At 36.1% G+C, this 24530-nt stretch overlaps 1 protein-coding gene across 1 annotated transcript in view; it reads left to right on the top strand.

Moving 5' to 3' along the window:
• The window catches only part of TMEM131 (transmembrane protein 131), a 93743-nt gene that overhangs the window by 25883 nt on the left and 43330 nt on the right, over positions 1 to 24530 (top strand). Inside the window, exons 3-8 of the mRNA XM_054654533.2 lie at positions 4922 to 4962; positions 11470 to 11538; positions 20888 to 21011; positions 21917 to 22033; positions 22917 to 23039; positions 23702 to 23782. Coding sequence (XP_054510508.2) covers positions 4922 to 4962; positions 11470 to 11538; positions 20888 to 21011; positions 21917 to 22033; positions 22917 to 23039; positions 23702 to 23782 — 555 coding nt within the window. The remainder of the gene's footprint in view (positions 1 to 4921; positions 4963 to 11469; positions 11539 to 20887; positions 21012 to 21916; positions 22034 to 22916; positions 23040 to 23701; positions 23783 to 24530) is intronic.

The following is a 24530-nucleotide window of genomic DNA, read 5'->3' as shown; positions in this document are numbered from 1 at the left end:
ATATAGAAAACTTTGGTTGTTGAGAATTTTGTTAATATTAAATAAATATAATTGGTGTTGGATATCCCTGCTCTTGAATCCCAAGAGGGTCTGCCTCCTTGCATTGCCCCAAATGTCCTTGTTGAAGATTTCTGATCTCTAGCTTAGCTGCTTAAACATAGGTAACCAGTGCTATTTGAGATGTCCTGGGCATCTACATGGACCTGGCAGATGTGGCACAGGGTGTAGGAGAAACTGTGTCCTTCTGGATGTCAGTCAGGGAGCAGGCAGGCTGCCCTAGGATGTTTATCTCAAGTGGCAGCAGATGCCTATGTTTAGATGACTGAATGTAGTGCTAGGTAATATGACCTCTTATCAAGAAGTGAAGAATAGCTATTATAACAAATTGTGAGGCATTAAAATTAACTTGGTGGTTGTGGCTGTTTGTTTGTTTAGTGGGATTTTTTGTTTTTATGTTCTGGCTGAGGTTAACAACCATGGGTATTTCTTTAGAGACGGCCTTCAGGCTGTAAGGTATGGATTTTAATTCTCCATGTATGCAAGATTATTGTCTGGTGTCTTCCACAATTATACTGAGTCTTTAAAGTGTACTTTGAGCTACAGATTCTCCATGAAATCTGTCTTGAGAATATAACCCCATGGAGAGAAACTGTTCCTAAGTCTTGAAATCATGATGTTGGCTGACTGCCTTCAAATTTTCTAGCTCACTTTGTGCAAGTTTTCTCAAGATCTTTATACTGAAATCCCTTGATTTATGGTTTAATCCTACTAGGGTTACATAAGAGATTAAATTAAGACATGATACTGTTAGGAGCAACAGCCTAAATGTTATCTTCTCTCTTTAAATTAAAAAAAAAAAAAGAATTAAAAAAGAATCATCTTTCTTCAAGTCTTGAACACAGCCTGTTGGGTGGAAGGATCATAAATGCCCAGTACTGGTAAAAGGGGTGATTTTTCCCTTTCTCACTTTTCCCCCACTCAATTGTATATTTCTTCTGTGCATTTTGTGCTGACCTTAGGTTTTGTTGTTAGGGATTTGGATTGGGAAATTAATCCAATTGAAGGGGTTTTTTTCCTGTAATTTATCTTATTATATGTCTTGAAATATTAATAGTGTACACATGCATCATACTTCTTGATCGGTGCATGTCAATATTTTAAAGAGCATAGTTATGTTTCTCTTTACCTGATAAACCAACAGTATTAAGCAAAGCCTATACAATAAATAGTGGATTGACCAGGTACATGGCTTTAGTTCCTGACAGTTTTCTGCAGTCACAGAGGAAAAATAGCAGGCCAGACTGCAGTACAATAGGTCCACAATTATACCTGGAGATCAATTTTTTAAAAAAAAAAGTGTTTAGGACTTGTAACTGAACATAGTTGTATGTTTTTGTTTACTGCATGACTTGAAAGATTGACGTGTAATAAAAAAGAGTGGTAATTATAGAAACTGCCACATGAGATTTATTTTTGGTTTAGTTCCATGATGCTGTAGTTGCTGAAGTTGGTATGCTATTTCTTTGCTCTTGATTGACACTGATCCAAAAAATGAACTTTAAAAACCCCAGTGAAGTCCACACAACAAAATACACACAAAAACAATCAAACAGTAAAATGCAAGCAGGTCATGCTCAAAAAACAGAAAGTGTAATTAAAATGAATTTATAATATTGCTTGTGTTTAATGGACATCTGAGAGCAAAAACCAGGCTTTTCTTGTAAGCATGAATCTTTGGTGGATTTTTGCTCTTAAATATTTCTAAGAAATACCAGTCTTAGCAGAGTGATTTATGATTTTAAACCTGATCTACAGATATTCGACTTAATATTTTCATAGCAAATCAGTAATTTCAGAACATAGGGGAAAACCTTGGATGTGCAGTCAGATAATTCAACTCCCAGCAGTTAACTACAGCATGGCAATGTAATAGTTGCACTTTTTTTCAGATATGAGTATTTCCATTTCTTTCTGCATTTTTTTCTGGAATTAAAGTTGATCTCCACTGCCCTCTGTCTAAAAGTTGGCCTGGGTGGAATCTTGGACTGAGTCTAATATTAGTAGTATTGACAGCCAATTATGATGCTTAAGAGTACATATAACTAACAACTTTCTGTGTGAAATTATTAAATACTTAATAGAATGAGCTGTCTTGTAAGAGCCAAAGCTAGTTGTCAAGGATGGGACAGTGCTGGTAATTGCTATTTTAGTTGCCCTGTCATAGGATCTGAACCTGTTAGTTCCATCATCGGACTGTCAGGTAGCTGCTGGTAACTTAATTATGTGCTTTAGTTATGTTTTGAAAGAAAAAACCCTGCATTGTTGAAAGAAAAATGTTTTATTTGATTTTTGTGATTCGTGTGCTTTAAAGGACATTGGTAAGGATTACAAGGTTTTATATACAGTTTTGTATGTCTGTTAATTTCACAGAGTAAGTCCAGTTGTTGTGGTTTAACTCCAGCTGGAAGCTCAGCCTCACACAGCTGCTTGCTCTGTTTCCCCCATGGGATGGGATGGGGGAAGGGAATCTGAGGAGTAAAAGTGAGAAAACTTGTGGAATAAGATAAAGACACGTTAGTAGGTAAAGCAAAATAAAGCAATCACGGAATCATAATCTCAGAATATTCTGAGTTGGGAGGGATCACAAGGATCAATGAGTCAAACTCTTGGCCCTGCACTGGACAGCCCCAAGATTCACACCATGTGCTTCAGAACATTGTCCAAACACTTCTTAAATGCCTGTTTTTGTGCTAAACCACCCTCTGGGTGAAGAACCTTTTCCTAATATTGAACCTAAACCTTCCCAGACACGTGCTGTCACAGAAGTCATATACCCACTGTCCTTATCTCAAGCCATGAGTTTTCTCATGGTTGAATTGAGAAAATAATGTGTGGCAACTTGAAACTGGAAGGTTTGCCTTTGTCTTTCCAGTCTGAGGAAAATATAAGGTGTGGAAGGAAGAGATCTGCCTTTTTGTGTTTAATTTCTTTAGATTTCAGAGCTAATTAACTTGTTAATTAGCAGTACTTGCTAGAAAGTGTTAGATAGAAAACATTTTGTACCTTAAGCATTCATCACTTAACTAAAACTGATTTTAAATTTCTTCCTTCTTCATTTTAATTTAATTTCTCTTATAGCCTGTTGTAAATTGTTTCAGAGTAGTAAGTATTTACATGTATCTTACAGGAAATAGAAAATGGAATGTGGCATCAGAAGTTAAGAAGCTGAACTAAAGCTTATCAGTATATGAGTAATATACCTTAGCTAGGAAAACATGGAAAGATGTGTAAGCTTTTTTTTCTATTCAGTAAATTAATGGTGTTTAAATGAAGATTAAGATATTGACTGGTTTCCTAATTACAGTACTAACATAGAAGGTATATTTAAAGAAAAGCTTGCTGACTTTCAAATTACAATAGCATAGTATAAAACACCTTTGCTTGTTTTTTAGTCTTTTCTTCACTGAGTAAAAACTCCACTGATTATTCTGTACTATAAAATGTAATTTCATGTGAACCCTTTCCTGCAATATTCCTTCAGCAAGGCAGTCTGACTCCCTATATCAGAGGTTGTAAACAAAAAAAAAACAAAACTAAAGAATACTCTGTATTGCCTTTCAAAATTGCAAATAAATCTTCAAGTTACAAAAGGATTAGCTTTGTTTTATGATGGTAAATAATACACTTCCAGCTTTCTTTAGTTTGATGTGAACTGGAGGGTGAGTAACCAAATAAATTCATTTTAAATCTGGAATGCTACTTAGATTTACAATCCAGAACTGATCCTTGACGTGAATCAAACATTAATGTTTGTAGACTCAGTGATTTAATAGGAATAATTATAAAGTTTCCAAAAAGTGTCTCCAAATAGCAAAATCAAGTTCCTCTAATAAAAGAATCTATATTTTAAGTAAAGACAATTTTTAAGAAACTATTTAAAAATACTTTTAGCTTAAAAAAAAAGATACAAAGTGTAATTTTTAGCTGAAATGGAAGTAAGTGAAGTGTCCAGCAAAAGGGACTTGATTTTTAGTTCTGAAATGAGATACAGGTTTGCATTCCCCTTGCAAACAAATGACATCGTTGTACTGGAGGTGAACTGGTCAAGGTGCACTATGGACTTCATCAGACCTGTGAGCTTTTTCCCCCCACTCTCAGGAGATAAGTATTCTGGTTGGCCATGAAATGTCTTTAAGAGGACAACTAAAATCCTCAGTTTGATCTCCAAATCCTGTGGGAAGACAGAAGTTTTCCAAGTGTGGTATGCTTTAACATTAGCAGTATTAGAAGGACACTGCATACACAGGCTTCTAATCCAGTTGGTGTTTCTTAGGCAAGAGTAAACTAATTGGGAGTCCCTAGACAACCTAACCTCCTTGTTTGCAGGTAATTAACTGAAATGTCCAGCAGAGTGGAAGGAAGGGTATGAATAATAGAGGCTAGAAGATCATTAGCTGAGAAGGAGGAGATGGTGTTTCCTAGTCAAATGGAGATTATAGCCTTCTTTGTTTTCTAGGTGGTAAATTACATCAATGAGGTAGTTGGTGGACTATTTCTTGTTTTATATGCTTTTCCTTGTAGTTTGTTTCTTACATCTATCTATGCTAGGCTTTTCTTTTGCTCCATACAGTGTTATCATTTCCTGGACTTTTTTCTTCTCTCAGTTTTTAGGTTGTTAAGTTGCTGCTTGTTTTGTAGTTTGTGAGCATTACTACTACAATTCTTGTCTAAGGCCAAACTTAATTTCTCTAATTGGAAAAAACCAATTTACATTTTCTGCTCCAGGTCAGAGCTTCTCCTTTTTGTTTTCAAGCTCTGATTTACTCAGTTGCAGTTGCCAGGTTGTTAAGTTGGGGTTTTTTCCTTGCTGGTGGTATAATGCTGTTGGCCTCTTAAACTTAATTTTTTTTTTCTTTTACAGACTGAGACAACTTTAGGCCTCAGTTCATATCAACAGAAAAGGTAAGCACTTTCTAAAAGTTTAAAACAGACTTTAATCATAAGATTTGTGATACTTTTCATAAGAATAGTAACATTTTAATGTAAAAAAGATCAAATACAAACCATGTTATTTTTTTCCAATTATTTTTCTCATACAGAGGAAATGAAACTAAAATGAGATAGTTTTTAATATTGAACAGCTCAATCATGGAATGGTTTGGGTTGGAAGGGACCTTGAAGATAAGCTAGTTCCATCCTTCTGCCATGGGCTGGGTTCCTGTCCCTCACTATCCTATCAATAAAGAATTCCTTCCTAATATCTCATCTAAACCTTCCCTCTTTCAGTTTAAAGCCCTTTCTTTCTTGTTCTAGTACTAAATGACCTTAATGACCTTGTGAAAAGTCCCTCTCCACCTCTATTGTAGCCTGTTTTGGGTACTGGAAGGTGCTCTAAGGTCACCTCAGCCTTCTCTTCTTCAGGATGAGCAGCCCCAACTCTCCCAGCCTGTCTTTGTAGAAGAGGTGCTTTGTCCTTCTGATCATCTCTTATGGCCCTTCTTGAGGAGGATGCTTCACATGTGGAATAAAAAACTGAAGAATTCTTTGATTCACTTTGTGACTTTTACCACAGAGTAATTCTGTGTAATTAAACTGAAAGTCTGCTTGTAGATTTTTTTATAAAAGTAATTTTTCTGTAGTTTCTTTTATTGAGAAAGTTTGCCTACTTCAAAAATTCTTCATGTACTCTTTGAGGAAAAAGTTGATGTTATCTTTGATAGATTCTTCCCTGCATTCCTTTGTGCCATCATAAAGTCATTAAGGTTGAAAAAGACCTCCAAGATCACCAACTCCTACCTTCAGCCACGTGCCACCATGCCCACTAAGCCATATCACAGAGTTGTTCATGTGCTCAATTTGTGATGGTGATGTCACCTCTTCCCTAGGCAGGCTGTTACAGTACTTAGCCACATGATGGTTTTTTTCTGAATATCCAACCTGAATCTCCCTGGCTCAGCTTGAGGCCATTTCCTCCTGTTCTGTCTCTGGTTGCCTGGGAGGAGTCTGACCCCTACATGGCTACAGCCTCCTTTCAGGTGGTTGTAGAGAGCAGTGAGTTCACCTCCAAACCTCCTTTTCTCCAGACTAGACAACCCATGACCCTGTGTTGTCTTCTCCTGTCCTGAAGACATAATCTGTTACTGAAGAGTTTGCCATGTATGATCCCTGAGAAGGAAAATAAGTGGCCTCTTTTTTCCCTGGTCTCTAATTTTTCTCTAAAGAATCATCAGATATTCTTGTTTGTTGAATGAATGCATTGAACAGTAATAATCAAGCTTGTTTCTTGCACAAGTAGCATTCAGCAAGCTGTCATAGTGCATTTTCAGTAAATAGAGTTATGTTTTTTCCAAAACCTGTTTTCTGTTCCTTTCCAGGAAATCTAGTAAAAGAATTTTCCATTTTGAATGAGTTCCTATTTTACTGTGTGTATAGTTGCTTAATTGTGGGTTTAAGATCCTTCTTTTTGCAAGTTTTGAAAAACCTAGGAAATCTCCAGCTGTGGACAGGAATGCAAACAGCTGTAGTTATGCACTGCAGTATGTCAGATTGCAAGTATGAGAAGATGAATTTACAGGAATGATAGTTGAATGAAAGATAACAATGATTAGTGTATTTCTGTGTCTTGGATATAGCCAGACCTTATGGAGATTCTTTAAATGGAATAGTATCTTGTTTAAATCATGAAATCTCAATGGCAGGAAGAAAGTGCCTATATTGGCATCCATAGATTTGGTGCAGTATTGTTTCCCAGAAAACAACTGAATTTGGAGGTTCTTGAGATTGAGTTCATGGACTAGATTGTTTGCAGGATTTTTTAAATTTTAATTTCTCATCTAAGAAGATTGCTTTCTGTATTGGAAAACTTCAGTGTTCTAGACTGTGTTCTGTTAAAACACTAGTTTAGAGATCTGAAAATAAATAGTCCATTCCACTTAAGAGTGCTAGCCTATTTGAAGTTCAGTCACAATGTGATGAAGGTCTGCATCACAAGGTGTCTGATACCATGTTACATAGCAAATACCAAATTTGCTTTCTGTTTTTCTCTCTCACTACTGTTACTGGTTTTGCATGAATCTTTCCTTGAAGTTTTTTTCTAGGTGATTTTTTTCAATGGCATTGCAAAAAAAAAATACTTAACTTCTCTAGATGTCTTGTCTTTCCTTATTCTTATTAGGGATTATTTCTTCTTCTTGGTATAGAAGAAATAATATTTCTTTCCAATATTTTTTCCCTATTTAGGCAGTTTATTCAGTTCTCTGATCTACTTTTTAGCACTAAGTGGAAGGAGGGAAATGAGCTAGCAATTTAATTTGTTTTCTTCATGCCCGTGGTCAGGTTACAGTGCATCTATTCAAGCTTCTCCCTGTTCTTTCCCCAGACACTCCCCCTTGGGAGTTGCTGGCTTTGAACTTTGCCTGTTACAAGAGTGTTTTCCTGATATAAGGTTAATATTGACATATCTGAGCTAGCTACTATCTGGATAGTTTATAAAAAAAAAATTCTTGCTAGTCTTTTTTATTCATCTGCAATTTTAGCAGCAGCTTCTGCCAGATACTGAAGTGGTCAATTGTTTTGTGGAAGTTCACTTTCTCACTTTCTCTCTGTGATTAATACCCATATTTCTAAAAAAAAAAAATCTAGTTTTAAAAATTAAAATATCTCAGTCTTATTTTTAAATATTAACAAGTTGTGGATGCACTCAGGTGGTTACAGAAGATTTTTAGCTCGAAAGGTCTGCAGTGGCTCTTTCGAGGATTCTGGCACAAAAAGTACCCACTGTGAAGCATTTGCCAATTTGTCATTTTAAGGGTTCACAGAGTTATTTTTAGATACGCTTTTATTTGATTTTGTGGTAATGGAAATAAAGTAGCAGCTTTCTAAGAGTTCTTGTCGCTAAATATAATCATGAGAATTAAGTTGTTGCACAACTTAATTCTGCTGTCTTTATTTCTTTACAATTTATGGCACAAGAGAGGAAATAAAACCCTTTAAAAATCTGCTGAAGTAATGTGGGAAAAAATACATGTGGAGTATGCTTAGATTTGAATTTTCTGCAGTAGCAATTAAAGATGTTACAGATAAGATTCCACAGAGCACACAACTCCTACAGAAATCCCAGAACAGTTAGAAAGGTAAAGTGAGGATACAGAGACACAGTTGCTGCCCAACTTTGCAGAAATCTTTAAGTACTGTATGTGACAAGCTTTTTCTTCATCTCCAAATGCAAAGATGTGCATTGATTATCTACAATTGAGTGCCTAATACTCTGATAAACAGCAAAGCATTATGGAAGTGCTGAAGAATGTCCTTAAGCTAGAAGAATATTGTGGTTCAGCATAGATGGACACCCATATCTGCTACAGTGTTTGCAGGCATTGCTATTTTGACCATGTTAATGACAGCATGTGTGACAAATACTATTGAGACATGAAGATGCACTTCAGTGAATTGCATCTGGGTAGCAGCAGTATCTGAGTTAGCAGTTGAGATAAATGTCCATTCAGATACAGCATGGATGGAACAGGGAGGATAATGAGCCTGCTGGGCACTATATGTAGCTCATTCTCAAGTCTCATTTTTAAAATCAAAATTCTTGCAGAAGGAAGAGGATGTTGAGAACATGTGAATTATGGGTCCATGTGACTCCTGGCCAGTTCTTAGTCTGCTGGCAGATATCTGCAGTCCTCTCTTCCAGATGCATCTTTTCTTTTTCATGCTGTTCTTCTTGTCTTTAAAAGTTAGAAAACTTGGAGGCGTAGGGAAGGAAAAATGTTTAAATTGTGATATAAGACCGGGAGCCATATTTCTACATGCATACAACAGTAATTAACTTCATGTCATTATGCTGTAAAGTTGCCCTTCCCATGGGTGTATCCAGCCTTCGGTGAGCAAGTACCCAGGAGAGCAGAGACATTATCATCATTTCCTTCTCTGCTGCAAGTTGACTCATGTTGGGCCCTTCAGAAGGCAAAGTTTGTGGATCCCTATATTGCTTGCTCCTGTTTGAATCTTATTACAGTTCTGACTTTTATAATAATACTTGGCATTCATTATGATGTTGCTGCCTTTACCAAACTTTAACCAAATGTAACAAATTTTAAAAATCTGTGTTGTCCAACTGGCTTTCCAGGATAATATAGCTCTGTGTCCTGAGAAAATGTTGCCTAACCTTTTGTGTATGTGGAGAATTGAGTATGTAATGATTGTTCAAGTTAGGCCAAGTTACTCTTGACAGTGTTTTCAATGCATTTGAAATAATGATATTAATTATCACTATTGTAAATATTTTTAATATTTTTCCATAAAAGGAATTGATATGTTATTCTGCCAATAATTACTGACACAAAAGAGGCACTGTCTAACTGTTCAAAGTTCTAATTTTGGAAGAAATGGACAGAATTATTTTTAAGATCACTCTAAGATGAGTGGTTTCTGTTTAGCATTACCTTAACAATGGAGGTACAGGAGCTTTTTGGCCTTTTTCATTTTGAAATGCACTCTAAATTGTTTTTAAAATTAGACTGTAAACTCTGAAGACAAGCTAGTCACTTGTTGTATCCTTATGAAATTTAACTGCTAGTATAGTTTTCCAGTTGTATTCTCCTACGTCCAGTGTCTCTGTAAACCTCATTTTGTTGAGTATTTGTTCTTCAGTTTGAGATTTGTCTTTAGCTGGTAAGGTGTACCCAAGCACTCTCTTATTTGACAACTGTAATGTCTTACAGTCACACTTAATAGTAGCAAGAATTTTAATTTTTTTTGTAGACCTGAATACAGTTTTTCCTATTGGTGTCTTCTTGTATTTTCACATCTGTTGTACTGTGATCTGCAAACACTTGGCATATGTGTACACACACATATTTAAGTATATACTAAGGCTGACTGGATGTACTAAGCCCACTCCTGTCCTGGTAGTGTTTTATTACTTTTATGTGGACAAAGCTGTTTTTAGTGACTAGGCTCTGTAGCATTGGAGATGCTTTGACATTAAAACATAGAGTGCTGGAAATTGATTGTCATGCTATGTATTATACTTGGAGTGTGAAGATTCAGTCTCAGAGTTTAAGTGAGTCATTGAGACAATGTAATTTTATTTAAAATGCTTTTGATTTGATATTGATTAAAGGATACAATTAAGCTTTCCTAGCCTATTCTTAAACTGTTACTGTAAATAGCTTCCTTGTTGAAGTGGTTCTGAAGTATGGTAAGGCATCGGAATTTGATCAATAATTAGCTTTCCTGGAATTGCAGTGGATGGAATTGGGTTGATCTTTGCTCAAGGCCTCAGCTTTCATAAGACAAACCACATGTGTGTGCCCCATTTCCTGGCTGCTCCTCCATGCTGCGGCAGAGCTGCGTAGTTCTGGGTAGAACTGCGTTTGTGAAGTAGTTTTCCTTACCCAGGACAAGTGGCTGCAGCTCTGTCTTTGGACATCTAGGATTGATACAAAGTCAGAAAACAAGGATCTAAACTAATAAGTCTGTTTTAATAACAGGGAAAAAAGCATTTGAAGAAAAAAAAAGCAGCTGTTGGTCCTGCCATTCAGGAGCCATTGATTTTCTTCCTATTATTCTTTAGTGTTCTGCAATTTTTTTTGATATTGTTGTCTCCCTTTTTTGGTTTTTGTATGAATAGGGTTTTTACTCAGCTCAATTAGTTACAGAGATGCTTAACTGTGATCACAGTCACATCATTCTGAATAATCAAAAAATGTTTTGGTCAATGAAACCACCTTGTATATTTTACTTTTCTTTTTTGTTGTGGGTTAACTATTGTGCTCTATATAACTATACTGATAAAATAAGCAGTAGTAGAGAATGCTTCCAGGTATGATGTTGATTTCACTGCTGGATTGTTTGAGTGCTGTTTAAGTTTTGGCCTTCATCTACTAGAATGCTCCTAAAGAGTATCCAGGGGGAGGTCAGTGTAAGCAAAGCTAAGGAATATTTCCAGAGCAGAGTCATTGTCTTCTGGATATTGCAAGTTTTGAACTGTATTGGGTGTTTTCTCACATGTGGCCTCAGTAACTTCAAGTGCATTCAAGATTGTTTATGTGCTAGTACAGAAGTAGCTGGAGAAACTCAGGATGTGTATGTAAATTACTGCTACACATTGGACAATATCCAACACCTCTTTCATTGCAATGTTTGGACATTGCTATGAAAGATGATGTAAACCTTTTTAGTGTGTTGTTTTACTCAGCCATCACTATATAAAGGAGAGGTTTACACTTCAATTATGTCCATTTTCAAGATATGTACTCTTACATAATCTTTCTTGGAGACACTACATGTTGTAAAATTGTGGTATTTTGACTGGACAAGTTTTTGTTTGTTTGTTTCTTCTGTTGAATTAATTGCTTTATTAGAATTAATGATTTTTGCTAAGAGAGGGCTATATGAGATGGGAAGGGAGCAAAAATGTGTCATTTAATAGTATTTTTTACAACATTTCAATTTTTCTTGTAGTGTATCCCTGTATCGGGGAAATTGCCGACCTCTCCGGTTTGAGCCACCAATGCTGGACTTCCATGAACAGTAAGTTGAAAAGTCTTTTGATCTATTTAGTTATGCAAATTAAAACAAAACAAAAACTAACCAAACAAAAAAGCTCCCAAACAAACAAACGAACCCCAAAAAGCCGTCCATCCACTGCAAAAAGCAAACAGCAAATAACAAACAAAACCCCAGAAAATGAATAGGAACAGTGTTTAATCTGATAGAGAAGGTTGTATACATAGATTGCACTAATAGATTGTAGGTGTAATTGACCTACAGAGGGCTGCTGTACTCAATATCATGTAGTATTAAGCACCATGTAGTGACCTGTCAGCTGCTATGGTTTTGATGATTTAGGTACTTGCACAGCTGCTCTGCAGAGTGGACAGCTTTAAGTCTAGAATGTAATGTTCTGAGGTGAGATTACCCCTCTGCTTGAATATAACCTGTGTCAGGGAGCATGTACTCTAGCACATCAGTTTTACTATGGCTTTGGTGGCAAAGAAACTGGGTGTGGATCTGCAATTATTAGAACAGTAATGTTGAGTTGTGAAAATACAGCCTCAAGCAGAACAAATAGCCTCCAGAAACTTAGCTCCATGTTCTCTACCTTGCAACTCGTTGCTGTTTCCATTAAACAAAAGAAGGAAGGAAACCAAATGTTTCACCAATGTACCTGTTAGTTCTGAGAACTACTTCAATCTTAACTCATCTTACCATGAACTGGTAACTGTGTATAGGTAGCTCCAATCCCTTTTCTTCCCAACAGTCAAAAGTGGTTCTGGAGTAGGTGTTCATGGAGCCTCTGTGCGTGATTGGTACTTAGACCGATGCAAACTGTAGTGAAAGCATTTCAAACATTTGTTACCAGTTCAGCCTGGAAGAATGAAAACAGCCCAGGTGTGCCTTAGCACAGCATTCCCTCCTCCATCCTCAGCCAGTACTGCTGCTGGATGAAAGGCTGTTTCATTTACAGATAAGCCACAGATTATTAACAAAAATGTAGGACTTTTTTCTGTTGGAAAGACTCTTGTGCATTGTGGTGACTATGGAGTTGAATAGCAAAATATCTCTTGGTAAGCCCTACTCTACTGCATCTCTGCTACAAGAAAATTAGGTTATAGTTAATAAATTATTTTAATGAGTGCAGTATGAATTCAAACTTACAAAGCAGTGTGCTTTTTGTTAGACCTATTGTAAACTTACCAATTGATTTGAGTTTAGGTTAGTTTCTTTTAAAAACTGTAGAAGTTTTCAGTTCATAGTAATTCTGGACTTTGATATTGGGAATGTATTTTATACACCTTTTTCTATAAATAAATTTGATGTTCTCTGAGATATCTTTTAAAGGTTATCTAGCATTTGCATGCTTATGCTCTGAAGAAAGCTACACATGCTTATTTGTTTTGTGGACTTCCAAAGATGATTTTTTTCTCCCTTGCTACAAGTAGATCCAAGACAGTACTTAGAAATACTTTAAGTCCTTCTTCATTATATTTTGGCTTTTTACATAAGCTGTTCTGGTCAAAGCTAAAGGCACTAAAGAAATGGTATAAATCTAATGCAGTGTTAAGAGTAACACAAGTCTCTTACTTGGGAATGGCTCTGTATGATACATACAAGCTGCACTGAGGGATTGCTGCCTTCTGTCAATTAAAATAAGGAACCTGTGTGTTAGATCTTGATTCATTGTGTGTTCCTTCTTTGGTTTGGGTGGGTTTTTTTGGTAGCTGTATATAATTAATTAATCTTTTGTCATTTAGGTTATAGTCTCAGGCAGCAATCCTCTTGTGATTTAATAAAACTTAAGTGAGTCGCCAAAAGCAATTTTCAAAAAAGTTTAGTTATGGAGCCCTAAAGTTTAGTGTAAAATCTGTGAACCAACTCTGAGAAATGCTGAGTAACTCAGCCTTATGGTGGGAACAAGCTGCAGGTGCCAAGTACCTTGGAAGTCAAATAATGCATATTTAAGCTTTTGAGTTTTTGCCTTTTAAATCAGCCAGGGTTTTCACATTCAAATTCTGGTTTTCTGTCTTTGTTATTAATGGATTTTAGAAAAGGCATAAAATGTGTGTTTTGTTTAGGTTCTGAATAAGTACTATACCCAAGGGGTGTTTTGTTAATAGGTAGCATGTAGCATATAGTAGAGCAAACTTTTTCCAAGTTCATCTTTATGCTGAGCTGTCAACATGTATCATACCTAGGCTAAAGAAAGATCTAATATTTATTTTCAGTTGTAAATCATGTCATATTTTTCCTGTGACATTTTTGGTGTGCTACAAATGTGTGGGTTTAATCAGTTGTTTCAAAAACATGTCAACTTAAACAGGAATAATAGTTAATAATAGTTACTTATCTAAGGATCTCAGAAAATCAAAACCAGCATTAAGTTGATAAATATGTGTTGTAGACACACTTCCTGTATTCCACCTGGAGATGAGATTACAATGGCCTTCTACTTCTGGTTTATAGCAGTTGGAGGTTTTTTTAATGCTGTTTTCATATAAAGCAAATCATATTCTACCACTTTGAAGGTAGTCCAGGTAATCTGACATTTATCACGAGAAATGCATGCTGTATGTTAGGATATGCAAATCTTTAGCTCACTTGAAGAGATCCCAAATGTTCTTTGTATACATTAAGCCTCTGGGAATGGGATAGAACTGAGGCAGGTTCTCCCATATCACTGTGCCAGGGGACTGCTTGAACTAAGTGTGGAATACTCATTTGGATATTTAATGTGTAAGCCTCTTTCTTGTGTTTCTGAAGCAACACCAATATTTTTCTGGAACAAATTCTGCAACATTTTCAGTATTGGAGATTCAGAGCTTTAAAGAAAACAAAAAAAACCCCTTACACCTAAAGGCAGCTCCACAACTACCTGACTTTTTTTACCAGCATTCTGTTCCTTGTATTCTCTTTTAAACTGTTACTCTCTCCTGTTGTTAAATGGGAATAAGTGAGGTGTTCTACAAACAGTAATCATTATGTTGTTCTCCGTGGTTTTGGGAGTTGGTTTCTCAGAGGCTATTTTGACAGAACAGTCATTATCTATATGATAATGACTCTCTGTTTAAAACAGGTCTTCATATTAGAGATCTTAGAGATGGCCACCTGAGGTGAAGGCTGAAGAATACTTTTACAGGGCAGTTTCCATTCAGTTCTTGCACCTACTTTGTGGGAGAACGTGGATCTTCACAGATCTCAATGCATTGCCTTTACCTTTGTTAATTCAGCTCTGACAGTATCATAAGTGAAGTTTAAGTTCTTTAACTAAATTTTTTTATAGAGGTGCCTTTTGATAATGGAGCACTTGTGTATTGAGTATTTTAGAATTCTACCACAATATAAGCTAGAACTACTTATCAAAAATTTTTTTAGATCTGGAGATATTTTAGATGAAGTTGATATCCTACCCCTGTTTCATAGAAATGATTGGTAATGTATGAAATAATACTTCTGGTTGCAGTAATATTTTAATCCTTGATTAACATATTCTTCTGTGATGAATGGAGGTTCTTGCTTCACTCAATTTGAGTGAGGTCCCATTCTCAGACAAAATTTTCTCGTTGGTAGGGCAGTATTCTGAAGTTCTTTATTTCAGTTTTATATTAATAATCTCGTTTTGCATTTCCTTTGAAGTGTTTTGATTGGGGGATTTTTTAATGTTTTCATATTTCCTGTTTGTGAACTCTAGTATTTGGCAGGATATTCTGTGAAGGCTTAAGCTGGGCTTGAAAGCAATTGCTTGGCAATGTTCAAATATTGAGACCTTGCAGGTGTGGAGACCTTATGTTACTCTCAGTAACTTTAAGGACAGGATAGTGTCAGAATGGGTAAAAATCTGGACAATATAGCCTATCTTAAACCTGTCTTAATATACCTCCCTTTGAATCTAGACTGCACTGCCTACAGTTATTCTTCTAATTACATGAACTAAGAACAAGAAGACAAATGAAAAGGGGGCATTCAGAAAGTGAAGGCGTATCATGAATGTGCTACACTGCAGTGTAAATGGATTTATACCCTTGTAAGGCTTGTTTGGTGTAAAAATTAGGGGAAGACTAGCATGAGAATGGAGAAATTATGTTGTTAACAGTTTAGCTATTGGAAGTTTTCTTGAGCTATAGATGAAATGTTTGCATCTACTAGTGTGCAGTAGATATTTACATCCTTAAAGCCATGGGAGTTACTTGAAGTAATATAGAATTGATATAAGTTTAGCAAAATGGTCTGTTTTCTTCATGAACTCTAATCCCTTATTCAAAAAATAGTGAAGAATTTTAGCAACTAGAGAATTTATTCAGATGACTATTTTTTCTCCATTTTAAGTACATTTACTTAAAAGTAAGTTGCCTACAATGTACATCCAAATGTTTACACAGTACATTTGATACACTTGTAATGTGCGAGTTTGAGATTGTTGAAATTTTAAAGAAATGTTGCTAAAGAAAACTTCATTTCCCTTGGAGTTTGCTGAATGTGAGAAATTGTTGACAGTAAATTGACATTTCATCCAGATCTGCCTCAGCTTTTGTTCACATATCATGCTAGACTGCACAATGCTGCTGAAAGTTCATTACACTCCTAGATTCATTCCAATCACACTTGGTGACATGGTTGGATAAACTCTACTACTTGTATATGTGGTTTTGATAACTGTTTGGAAAAGGTGTGATTTTGTTGCATGGAATCTACGTTAGATTCCTAACTTAATATGGAGCACTGGCTCTATTTAGTATGTTACACTGACACCAACTTTTTGTCAAGTCTAATGTCAAAGAACTTTCTCTGTTAAAAGTCAGTGAAATCTGGAAACTAAGAAACAACAATGTATGTATAAGGTTAGTACGTATACAAAACCAAAACCCTTCTGTTTTCTTTTCTTTTCTGAGTTGGAGACATGTTTGAAAATGCAAATGTATGTGCTTCAGCTACTCTTAACTTCAGGTAAAGAAGCCACTTGCCTGTGTCACTCAACCGGTTTTGTGTGAAGCAGGAAGAATGCTGTACTCACCATTTCTCTGGTTTTGTACGTGATGCAGGCTTCCTTTCTGTAAGGAAACTAGCATTTTCTTCAGAATGAGGCACAAAAGGCATTCTCTTTCAGTCTCTGGAGGTAACCTTGTAAGACCAGCTCGTTTTGTTTCTTTTAATTAAAAGTTGTTGAATGCGTTACAAAGTCAACACCCCAGTTCTTATTGTTGGAGCTTGCTCAGTCTGATCTTCTGGCTAGAGAACCATCTTCATTGGTTCAGGAAGTTCCAGAGCCTAGGAGAGTGTCCAGGGCACATGACTTTGTATGCTTTCCACATTACTCTTCTGCCTTCTAGGCATCTGTTATTCACCCCTCTCTGATAGGATACTGTGTGACAGGATACTGATTTAACCCTTGTGACACTTCTGATATGTTGTGTGACAACAAGTTTTACAGTTGTCTCTGCAGTTGCCAAAGATGCTAAATGAAAAAATACATGGGGGAAAACATGTCAAATTCTCAAATGTATGAGGAATTTGCCAGAATTGACTAGTGAGTATATTTACCTATATTCTCAGCATTTAAAAATGCATCTAGGAAGCCTTTGATTGACTTCATCTCTCTCTCCAGTCTCATTAGAAAGAGTAAGGGATGGAAGAGGAAGAATATATCTGCTGAATTAATATCTTTTGCTTTTCAGTAATAGATCTGTATCAGTTTTCATAAATCAAGTGAGCTTAAACTATGTGCAGTAAGAAAAAAAATTAATTGCTCTTTCAAAAGGGCATTTATACAATTTGTATTTGCTTTACAATGAGTAGCTACATATTTTTGCCAGTCAATTTTGGGCCAGTAACTCAAGAACTCATCTCCTCAAAATTTGCAAGAGCTTATTTCCATTGTTAAAATAACCTACCCTTTGATCACTGGAACAGCAGTGAATTCCATTACAAGGACATGCTTACAATACACTGCAGGGACTAACTCAGACTTTGAAAAGAGTTGAGTTGCAGCAGTAACAACATTAACACAGGCTTCTTTACCCATTTGACCATGCACCTCACCCTTGTTAATTAGCATCTTCTCATCTAGGTTATGGTATCAGGTTTTTTTATCAGTGTAGGTTGACCTTTTTATACAGGGACAAAGAATCAGGAGCAAAATCTTACATGCTTTGATAGTTCATGTTTGCCTGAAGGTCTGTGTCTATACCAGCTTCTCACAATGAAAAGTGCTAGCTGTGACTGCTCTGGGAAATTCTGCTCTAAAATTTGGCATCAGCTACAACCATACTTGTGCTGATCATTGTGGTTTGATAATCTGCAGCTTGGAGAGCATCCCTTATGAGATTATTGCTTGGTATGCAGGCTCATTAGAGGTGTCTGGTGCACATTGCCCTACCTGGATTTTACCATGTCGAATGGCAGAAAAAACAGATGAGGTTTATGAGGTCCTATTTCTTTATATTTGTGTAACATCACACCTAAAGAATATAAGGAAAGCTGTATCTCAGCCAAATGTAATACCAGACTCACTGTTTCAAAATCAGAATTATCAGCAAAAGAGTAAAGTAAAACAAAGTCCTAACATCAGAATTCCTTTTTAGTACCTTCTGCCTTTATTACCTATAATTATACTGTGGTAGTTGAGTCTGGAATATGAAATTAGTTAGCTATGGTGGTGGTCATGGCTGTTCCCCAACCAGTTTGTTTTTATAGATTTGAGCATCTCAAACAGATGTACAGTCCCTTCTTTTCACCACTGGAAAAACATGAAGGTCTTAAAGATTGCAAATAAAACTCATTAGCCAGGAAATCGTTCAAATATTAACAAACTGCCTTTCTGACATAAGCAGAGTGGTGGTTTGCTGTTGCGACTTCATTCAAGATCATTTTCTTGGCTTTGTGATGTTTCACACACATAAGTGTGCATCATAAGTGTCACTGAAGCAACTCTGATGTTCAGTTTTCAGTATATAGCTGTTTCTCTTTAAAGACCACAGATGATACACTAGTCATGTCATTTACTCACATGTAATATACTGATTAAAATCTACTCATCTCTTTCTTCTTGCTGTTGTGGTTGGAAGGAACTGTTCAGTTTGAGTCTAGTTTTTGCTGTCAAGTCCTCATATGAAGTGTGAGTGCTTTGTTACAGAGTAGGAGGATGATTTCCCGTTCTTGACAAGCTGCTAAACGTGTTGTGGGGAGAAGTACCCAACAACAGCACTGTGGCAAGCAAAGGAGTTGCACTAAGGCACTGGGAGCATGTCTTCCACTAAGGACAGTGAAAAATCGTAATGAGAACTACAGAAAAGACAGCTGATCCTCAGGCAACAAGAGCTTTCTTCAGTGTTGGAGGAGATTGACTGTTCTATTTCTTCCCTATTTTTAAAAAATTTTGATGTTGGTATAATCTGGGTACTGCTTTAAGGCTTGACCACTTTGTCTAAACAAGGAATTTGCTGCAAAAATGTTGACTGGTATAGAAGCTTCTGCTTTTCTTAGTTACCCAACAGATAAAATACTCAAGGCCGTCTGTAGTGATGTCAGTGAAAGGGTGTTTGAAGCAGTGTGTTCGTAATTCAGGGGATGCTGGGTAACTCCCTATCAGCAGACACTTTTCTTGGTTGTGGATTTGCATGTTTGTTTTTATGGTGGGATCTTTGGTGGAAGTGGGGGTAGAGATGAGGAAATTCGGAGGGCTGCCTGTCATTTGCATTCCTCTCATCTGGTAAGCTTTTTCCTAGCAAAAAAACAGGTGCATAGGTTTACTGTTTCGTTCCATTGATCAACAGTGTAGCAGTTACAGTAATTAGCGCAAAAGGTCAGAGCAGATAAACTATTTCCTTTTCTGATATCCGCATGTATGCTAGCAAGAGATGAAAATATTTTCTGTTAGGGCTTAACCCCGATGTTTGGTTTTGTATAGGTTTTGAAAAGTGAGAGGAATTGTGGTCTTTGTCACTGGTGAAGTTAGAGAAGTCAAAATGAGATTTTTTGATAGTGAAAGAAGGGTTTGCTTACAGAGATATGAAATTAGGTGAACTCAGCAAGCAAAGAGTTTTAGAGTGGCAGACTGTAGATACATTTTTGTTAGTGATGATGTCATTTATTGATGGTTAATAATTGTGTCTTTGAATTAATGGCATCGTCTTTAGCATCTGCTTCATGTGTAGGAGGTTCTGTAACCACGATCACTTTGTTAATTGTGGCACAGTGTGTTTATTGTCACTAAATTCTCCATTCAATAGAGTCTTTAATTTACAACAAAGTTACATTGCTTTATCTGTTGAGATATATTTCACACCCCCCTCTAAGCTGAAAAACTGTGACTGCAGTAGCACATAATTATTTGGTCTGTTAAGGTTAATTGAGGATGGCTGAAGCTGCCTGTTTCTGGTCATCATCACTGCAGGTAGTACAGGTAGTAATTCTTATCAGTAGTTTTGGTGTCCTTGCAGTGTTTGGAGCAAGTGACATGGAAGAGAGTGCTACATGGACTACATGTAGCCTGAAAGGTAAGAGTTAGCTATTTTGAATCCCAGAATTCAAAATGCAGCTGTTTTTAATCTGTAAACTGCACGCTTTATTAGTGCTTTGGTGCTGATACTTAAGATGTATGGGTTAAAAGGCATGAAAAAAAAATTCTGAAGAGACAGTAAAGTCTGAAAAATAATTGCTGAAACAGGAGCATCTATTGTCACCTCAGCTGTTGTAAGCAAAAAGAAACTAGCCAAAAACTTGTGTCAAATGAATTTGTTAGCGTGTCTGGTTACTGAAAACTTGAGCAGTTGTTTGACTGTGGACTTCCATCTTTTAGGGTTCCTAAATTCTAGAATTTTTCTTAAGCCTTTTTTTTTTAACTTAAGATATTAATTGAAATAAATATAGAAATAAAATAGTGGTTGCTGTACATGTCTGCATACTTAATTCTGTAGAGTGCATTGTAAAATATAATACCAGAAAAGTTCTGCGTAAGACAACTTATAATTTATCATCAAAAAAAATTTGCATTTAGACTTTTGGCTAATTTGTGTTCTGTTTATTTTCAATTGCTGTGTGCACCCTGTCTTAAGATAGTTATTTAGAAGTTCTAGCATAGGAATAGAAAACTCTGCTTCTTTTCATTCTGAAGTAAAAATCTGACAATAGAATTTCATGAGCATGATACAACATTAGGTTAACCTTCAGGAAAAGTAAGCAAGAAAATAATGGAAAGTATGTTAACTAAGTAATTCTTATAGGTCCAACATACAAATGTTACTTGAGAAAAGCATTAAATGCAAAGCTCTGTTGTTAGTGCTCATCACTTTTATTCTCCTATCTGGTGTAATGCAAAAAAAAGTCCAATGCTTAATTGTCTAGATTTCTGACACTTTGTAAATATTTTCTCTCTCTGTTTTGACAGGCCAGTTGGAATGCCAAAAATGGAAAAAGTTTACCTACATAACCCTAGCTCAGAAGAAACAATTACATTAGTATCAATATCTGCTACAACATCACATTTTCATGCATCATTTTTCCAAAATAGGGTAAGTTTTTTTTACTTTCTCAAAATTAGCTTTTCTTCTTTCTCTCAAATCTGAATGGAAACTTCTCTAAAAGAGTGACTTACTGCAATAATTGCATATCTAGAAGTATTAAATACTGCAGTTCTTCATCTCATATTAGAGCAAATTTGAACTGAGCACAGAAACACAAGGAGTCCTGACTATGTTGGAAATATAATTGATGGTTTAACAGCATATCTCCTTTGTTGCTGAAGTGAGTACATTTCCTCAGAGCACTTACAGAAACAGACTGTTCCTGTAAATTTTCTGAATATTCTGAGTCATGTAAAGTGGTGTTAGTTAGTGTGCAGTAGCCACTCCTGTGTACTCAGAGCTGTAAGTAGTTGTGATACAGGAACTTGCACGTTCAAAAGCACATTGTCAGCAGGGTTAACTGCTAACCACACTGCTGTCAGATAGAGTCCTCTAGTTTCAGTTTTGTTTGCAGGGCCTGTGGCTTAGCAAGAGCCACGTAAATATGAAAGAATTCAGAAAACCTGTCTGTGATAAGTAACCTGTTGCATTTATTGAAGTCTTGTAGCAGTTGCGTTTCTCCAGTGACCTTTGAACTGTCAGTCTAAAATATTTTTGTGATAAGCTGAACTCTAAATTCAGAATTCAGTACAAAAATTCAATTAAATATGATCCTGCACTAGATAATAGTTTGAAAATAATGTTATTTTTATTAGTTTGTTCCACATTTCGTTTGTTTGAAAGTTCTACTTTTTTCTTTCCAAATCTGCAGTTGACTTTCTAACATCAATATTCCACAAAGGACACATGAGGATTTCTGCATCACAAAAAAAATATTGTTCATCTGCATGATGCAATTTATTCAGTAAACAGTTTTGCTTATCCCTTTGCTTGCTTGTTTTTATTTTTTCCAGAAAATTCTTCCAGGAGGAAATACGTCCTTTGATGTAGTTTTCCTCGCAAGAGTAGTGGGAAATGTAGAGAACACTTTATTTATTAACACTTCTAATCATGGGGTATTTACTTATCAGGTAAGAGAATTACACACTTTTCAGAAAAGTGAAGTGTAAATCAGGCAAAGCAGTGTCTATTATGGGATGTATAACCATCCAAGGATACTTGCACAATAGTGGTGGGTTGTTGGTTTGGGGTTTTTTTTCCATTAACCCAGTTGAAGAAGTTTCCATCCCTGTTGTTTGTTGTAACACAGATACACCATTGTAAGAATCCGTAGGGCAGTTCTGTAAGCCACATCAATGAAATTACATAAGATTTAAAATCCTCCCAATACCTATTTTGCATGTGTTATTTTAGTGACTCATTGTAGGGATCTAGCTCATCCTTTAGCCCTTTACTTATCTGATCCAGTGGCAAGACAATAATATTCATTAAGCTGGCAAAAAATTATTCACAGGAGATTCAGAAAGATAATTCAGACAGATGAGAGAGACTGATAAGTGAAAAATGAGAGAAATCCTTTTGTTGAAAGAATATAACTCTTACCATGACAATGTTTTGCAAACAAAACCAACAAAAATGCTTCCCAGTATAGATAGTTTCATAATGATAGGATTAAAGGCACATTTCCTATTTCATTAGCCTTTAGCTGGTATCTATCTATGACACTCTATTCTAGAGTGTCAGAAAAAAAGATGGCTTTTTGATTGTCTGTTTTTCAGTGTATGTGTATATAGTGGTAATTAGTAGAAATGAGGAATATACTTTAGCTGCAAACTAAACCAGTTTCTTTATTTCAGACCTTTAGTATGATACTGGTTTTAAAGAATTAATTATAAGTATACTATAAATCTAATGAAAAAGACTTTATGGTGGATTTCTGAAATGGGTGGGCATATTAGGCTCTGTCACAATTACATACAGCTACTTAAGTTTGTGTTTCTTTTTCTGAACCAGGTGTTTGGCATTGGAGTTCCGAACCCCTATCGATTGCGCCCATTTATTGGGGCACGAGTTCCTGTAAATAGCAGTTTCTCTCCTATAATAAATATCCATAACCCTCACAGTGAACCTTTGCAGGTGAGCATAAGAGAAAAATCATTAAATGCTTGTTTGTGGTATTAAACTGAAATTTTGTTTATTTTGGTACTACTTAAAATTCTGTTTGAACTTTAGAGCTATTTGAGGTCATGTATTTCATATTACAAGATCTTTTTTTCTGCTCAAATGCAAATCAGTTCTAGGCATTTTAGATTATAGTCGCAGATCGCGTAATTTCCTAAATTGAGATGTTCCAGAGAAATTTCAGTTTTTAAAAGGCTTGTTATTACTGAAAAATAAAGATTTAAACTTCACTAGTAATTAGGAGAAATACTGAAGCAACAGATCTTTTAATCCAGTGATGCCTCTTAGCTTTATTCTGTCTGGTTTGCACAGCATACGGTGTTGTTTCAGTATACCCCAGTATGTAATCTTGGAAACCTTTCTTATGTTTGGGCAGGATTGATGTCTTTACCTAACCAAATTCTGATTCCGTTAAGTGATTCACAAACAGTAAAATGCTCTAGAAATCACATAAAGTGTATCACTAGCAAATGGCTACATCAGCATTAGAGTGAATTTGTAAGGTATTCCAGTGATCAAGTAGTCACTAACCCATGCCATTGCCCATGATAATACCTGATAAGTAAACAGGATCCCTTTAAGGTTGAGTGCTAACATTTTCCTGTTGTCCACCTCAGGTGGTAGAAATGTATTCCAGTGGAGGTGATCTCCATTTAGAGCTTCCAACAGGTCAGCAGGGAGGTACAAGAAAGCTGTGGGTGAGTAGTCATGTCTTGCAGCACTCATTGTATTTGTTTGGGAGGTTTTATTTGATATGAGCTCAGGCTTTGGGGTTTGTTTTTTTGTTACTAATGTTGTGTCTTGTCATATAATCATTTAAAATACCCCATAAAAATGGAAACAGTAACAGGGTCTGTTAATATTATGGTAGTAGGAGTTGGATGAAAGGTTTAATTAAGATAAGCCATATGCATTGAGCTGTGCTGTTTTGAAATGTGAAGAATAAAATGATTCCCATTAGAATGAATTACACCTACCTGACCTTTCAGTCCTTGAGGCCTGTGAGCTGGATCTAACCCACAGAAAAACGATATACATCTTTTTCTGTTTGGTTTCTTGGTTGGGTTTTTTTTAATTTATCTTGGCTTTTTTGGTGGTGCTGGGGTTTTTTAACTTAGAAAGTCCTTCCTGCAAATTACTATGAATGCACACATGGGTTGAAAATGAAGCTAAACAAACTTAGGGAAGAAAAGTCTATGATGGACTACTAAGTAAAACAGCAGTGTGTGTAGCTGAAGTAAATCCCTAGATCATGAGTTGAGAGTGGCTGGAAACTGTTCTGGGAAATACTCCTACATGCATGCCCTGCAGCTACTCCCTACTCATCAATGTCTGCTGCTATAGACAAGGTAGTGGACTGGATGGACTTGTGATCTGGCTCATTAAATCTGGTTTGAAATAACACATCCTGATATCTTTAAGTGAAATAAAATTTAGAAGCATCCT

The sequence above is a fragment of the Agelaius phoeniceus genome, chromosome 2, assembly GCF_051311805.1.
Source record: "Agelaius phoeniceus isolate bAgePho1 chromosome 2, bAgePho1.hap1, whole genome shotgun sequence".
Lineage (NCBI taxonomy): Eukaryota > Metazoa > Chordata > Aves > Passeriformes > Icteridae > Agelaius > Agelaius phoeniceus.
This window is presented reverse-complemented; position numbering and strand designations above follow the sequence as displayed.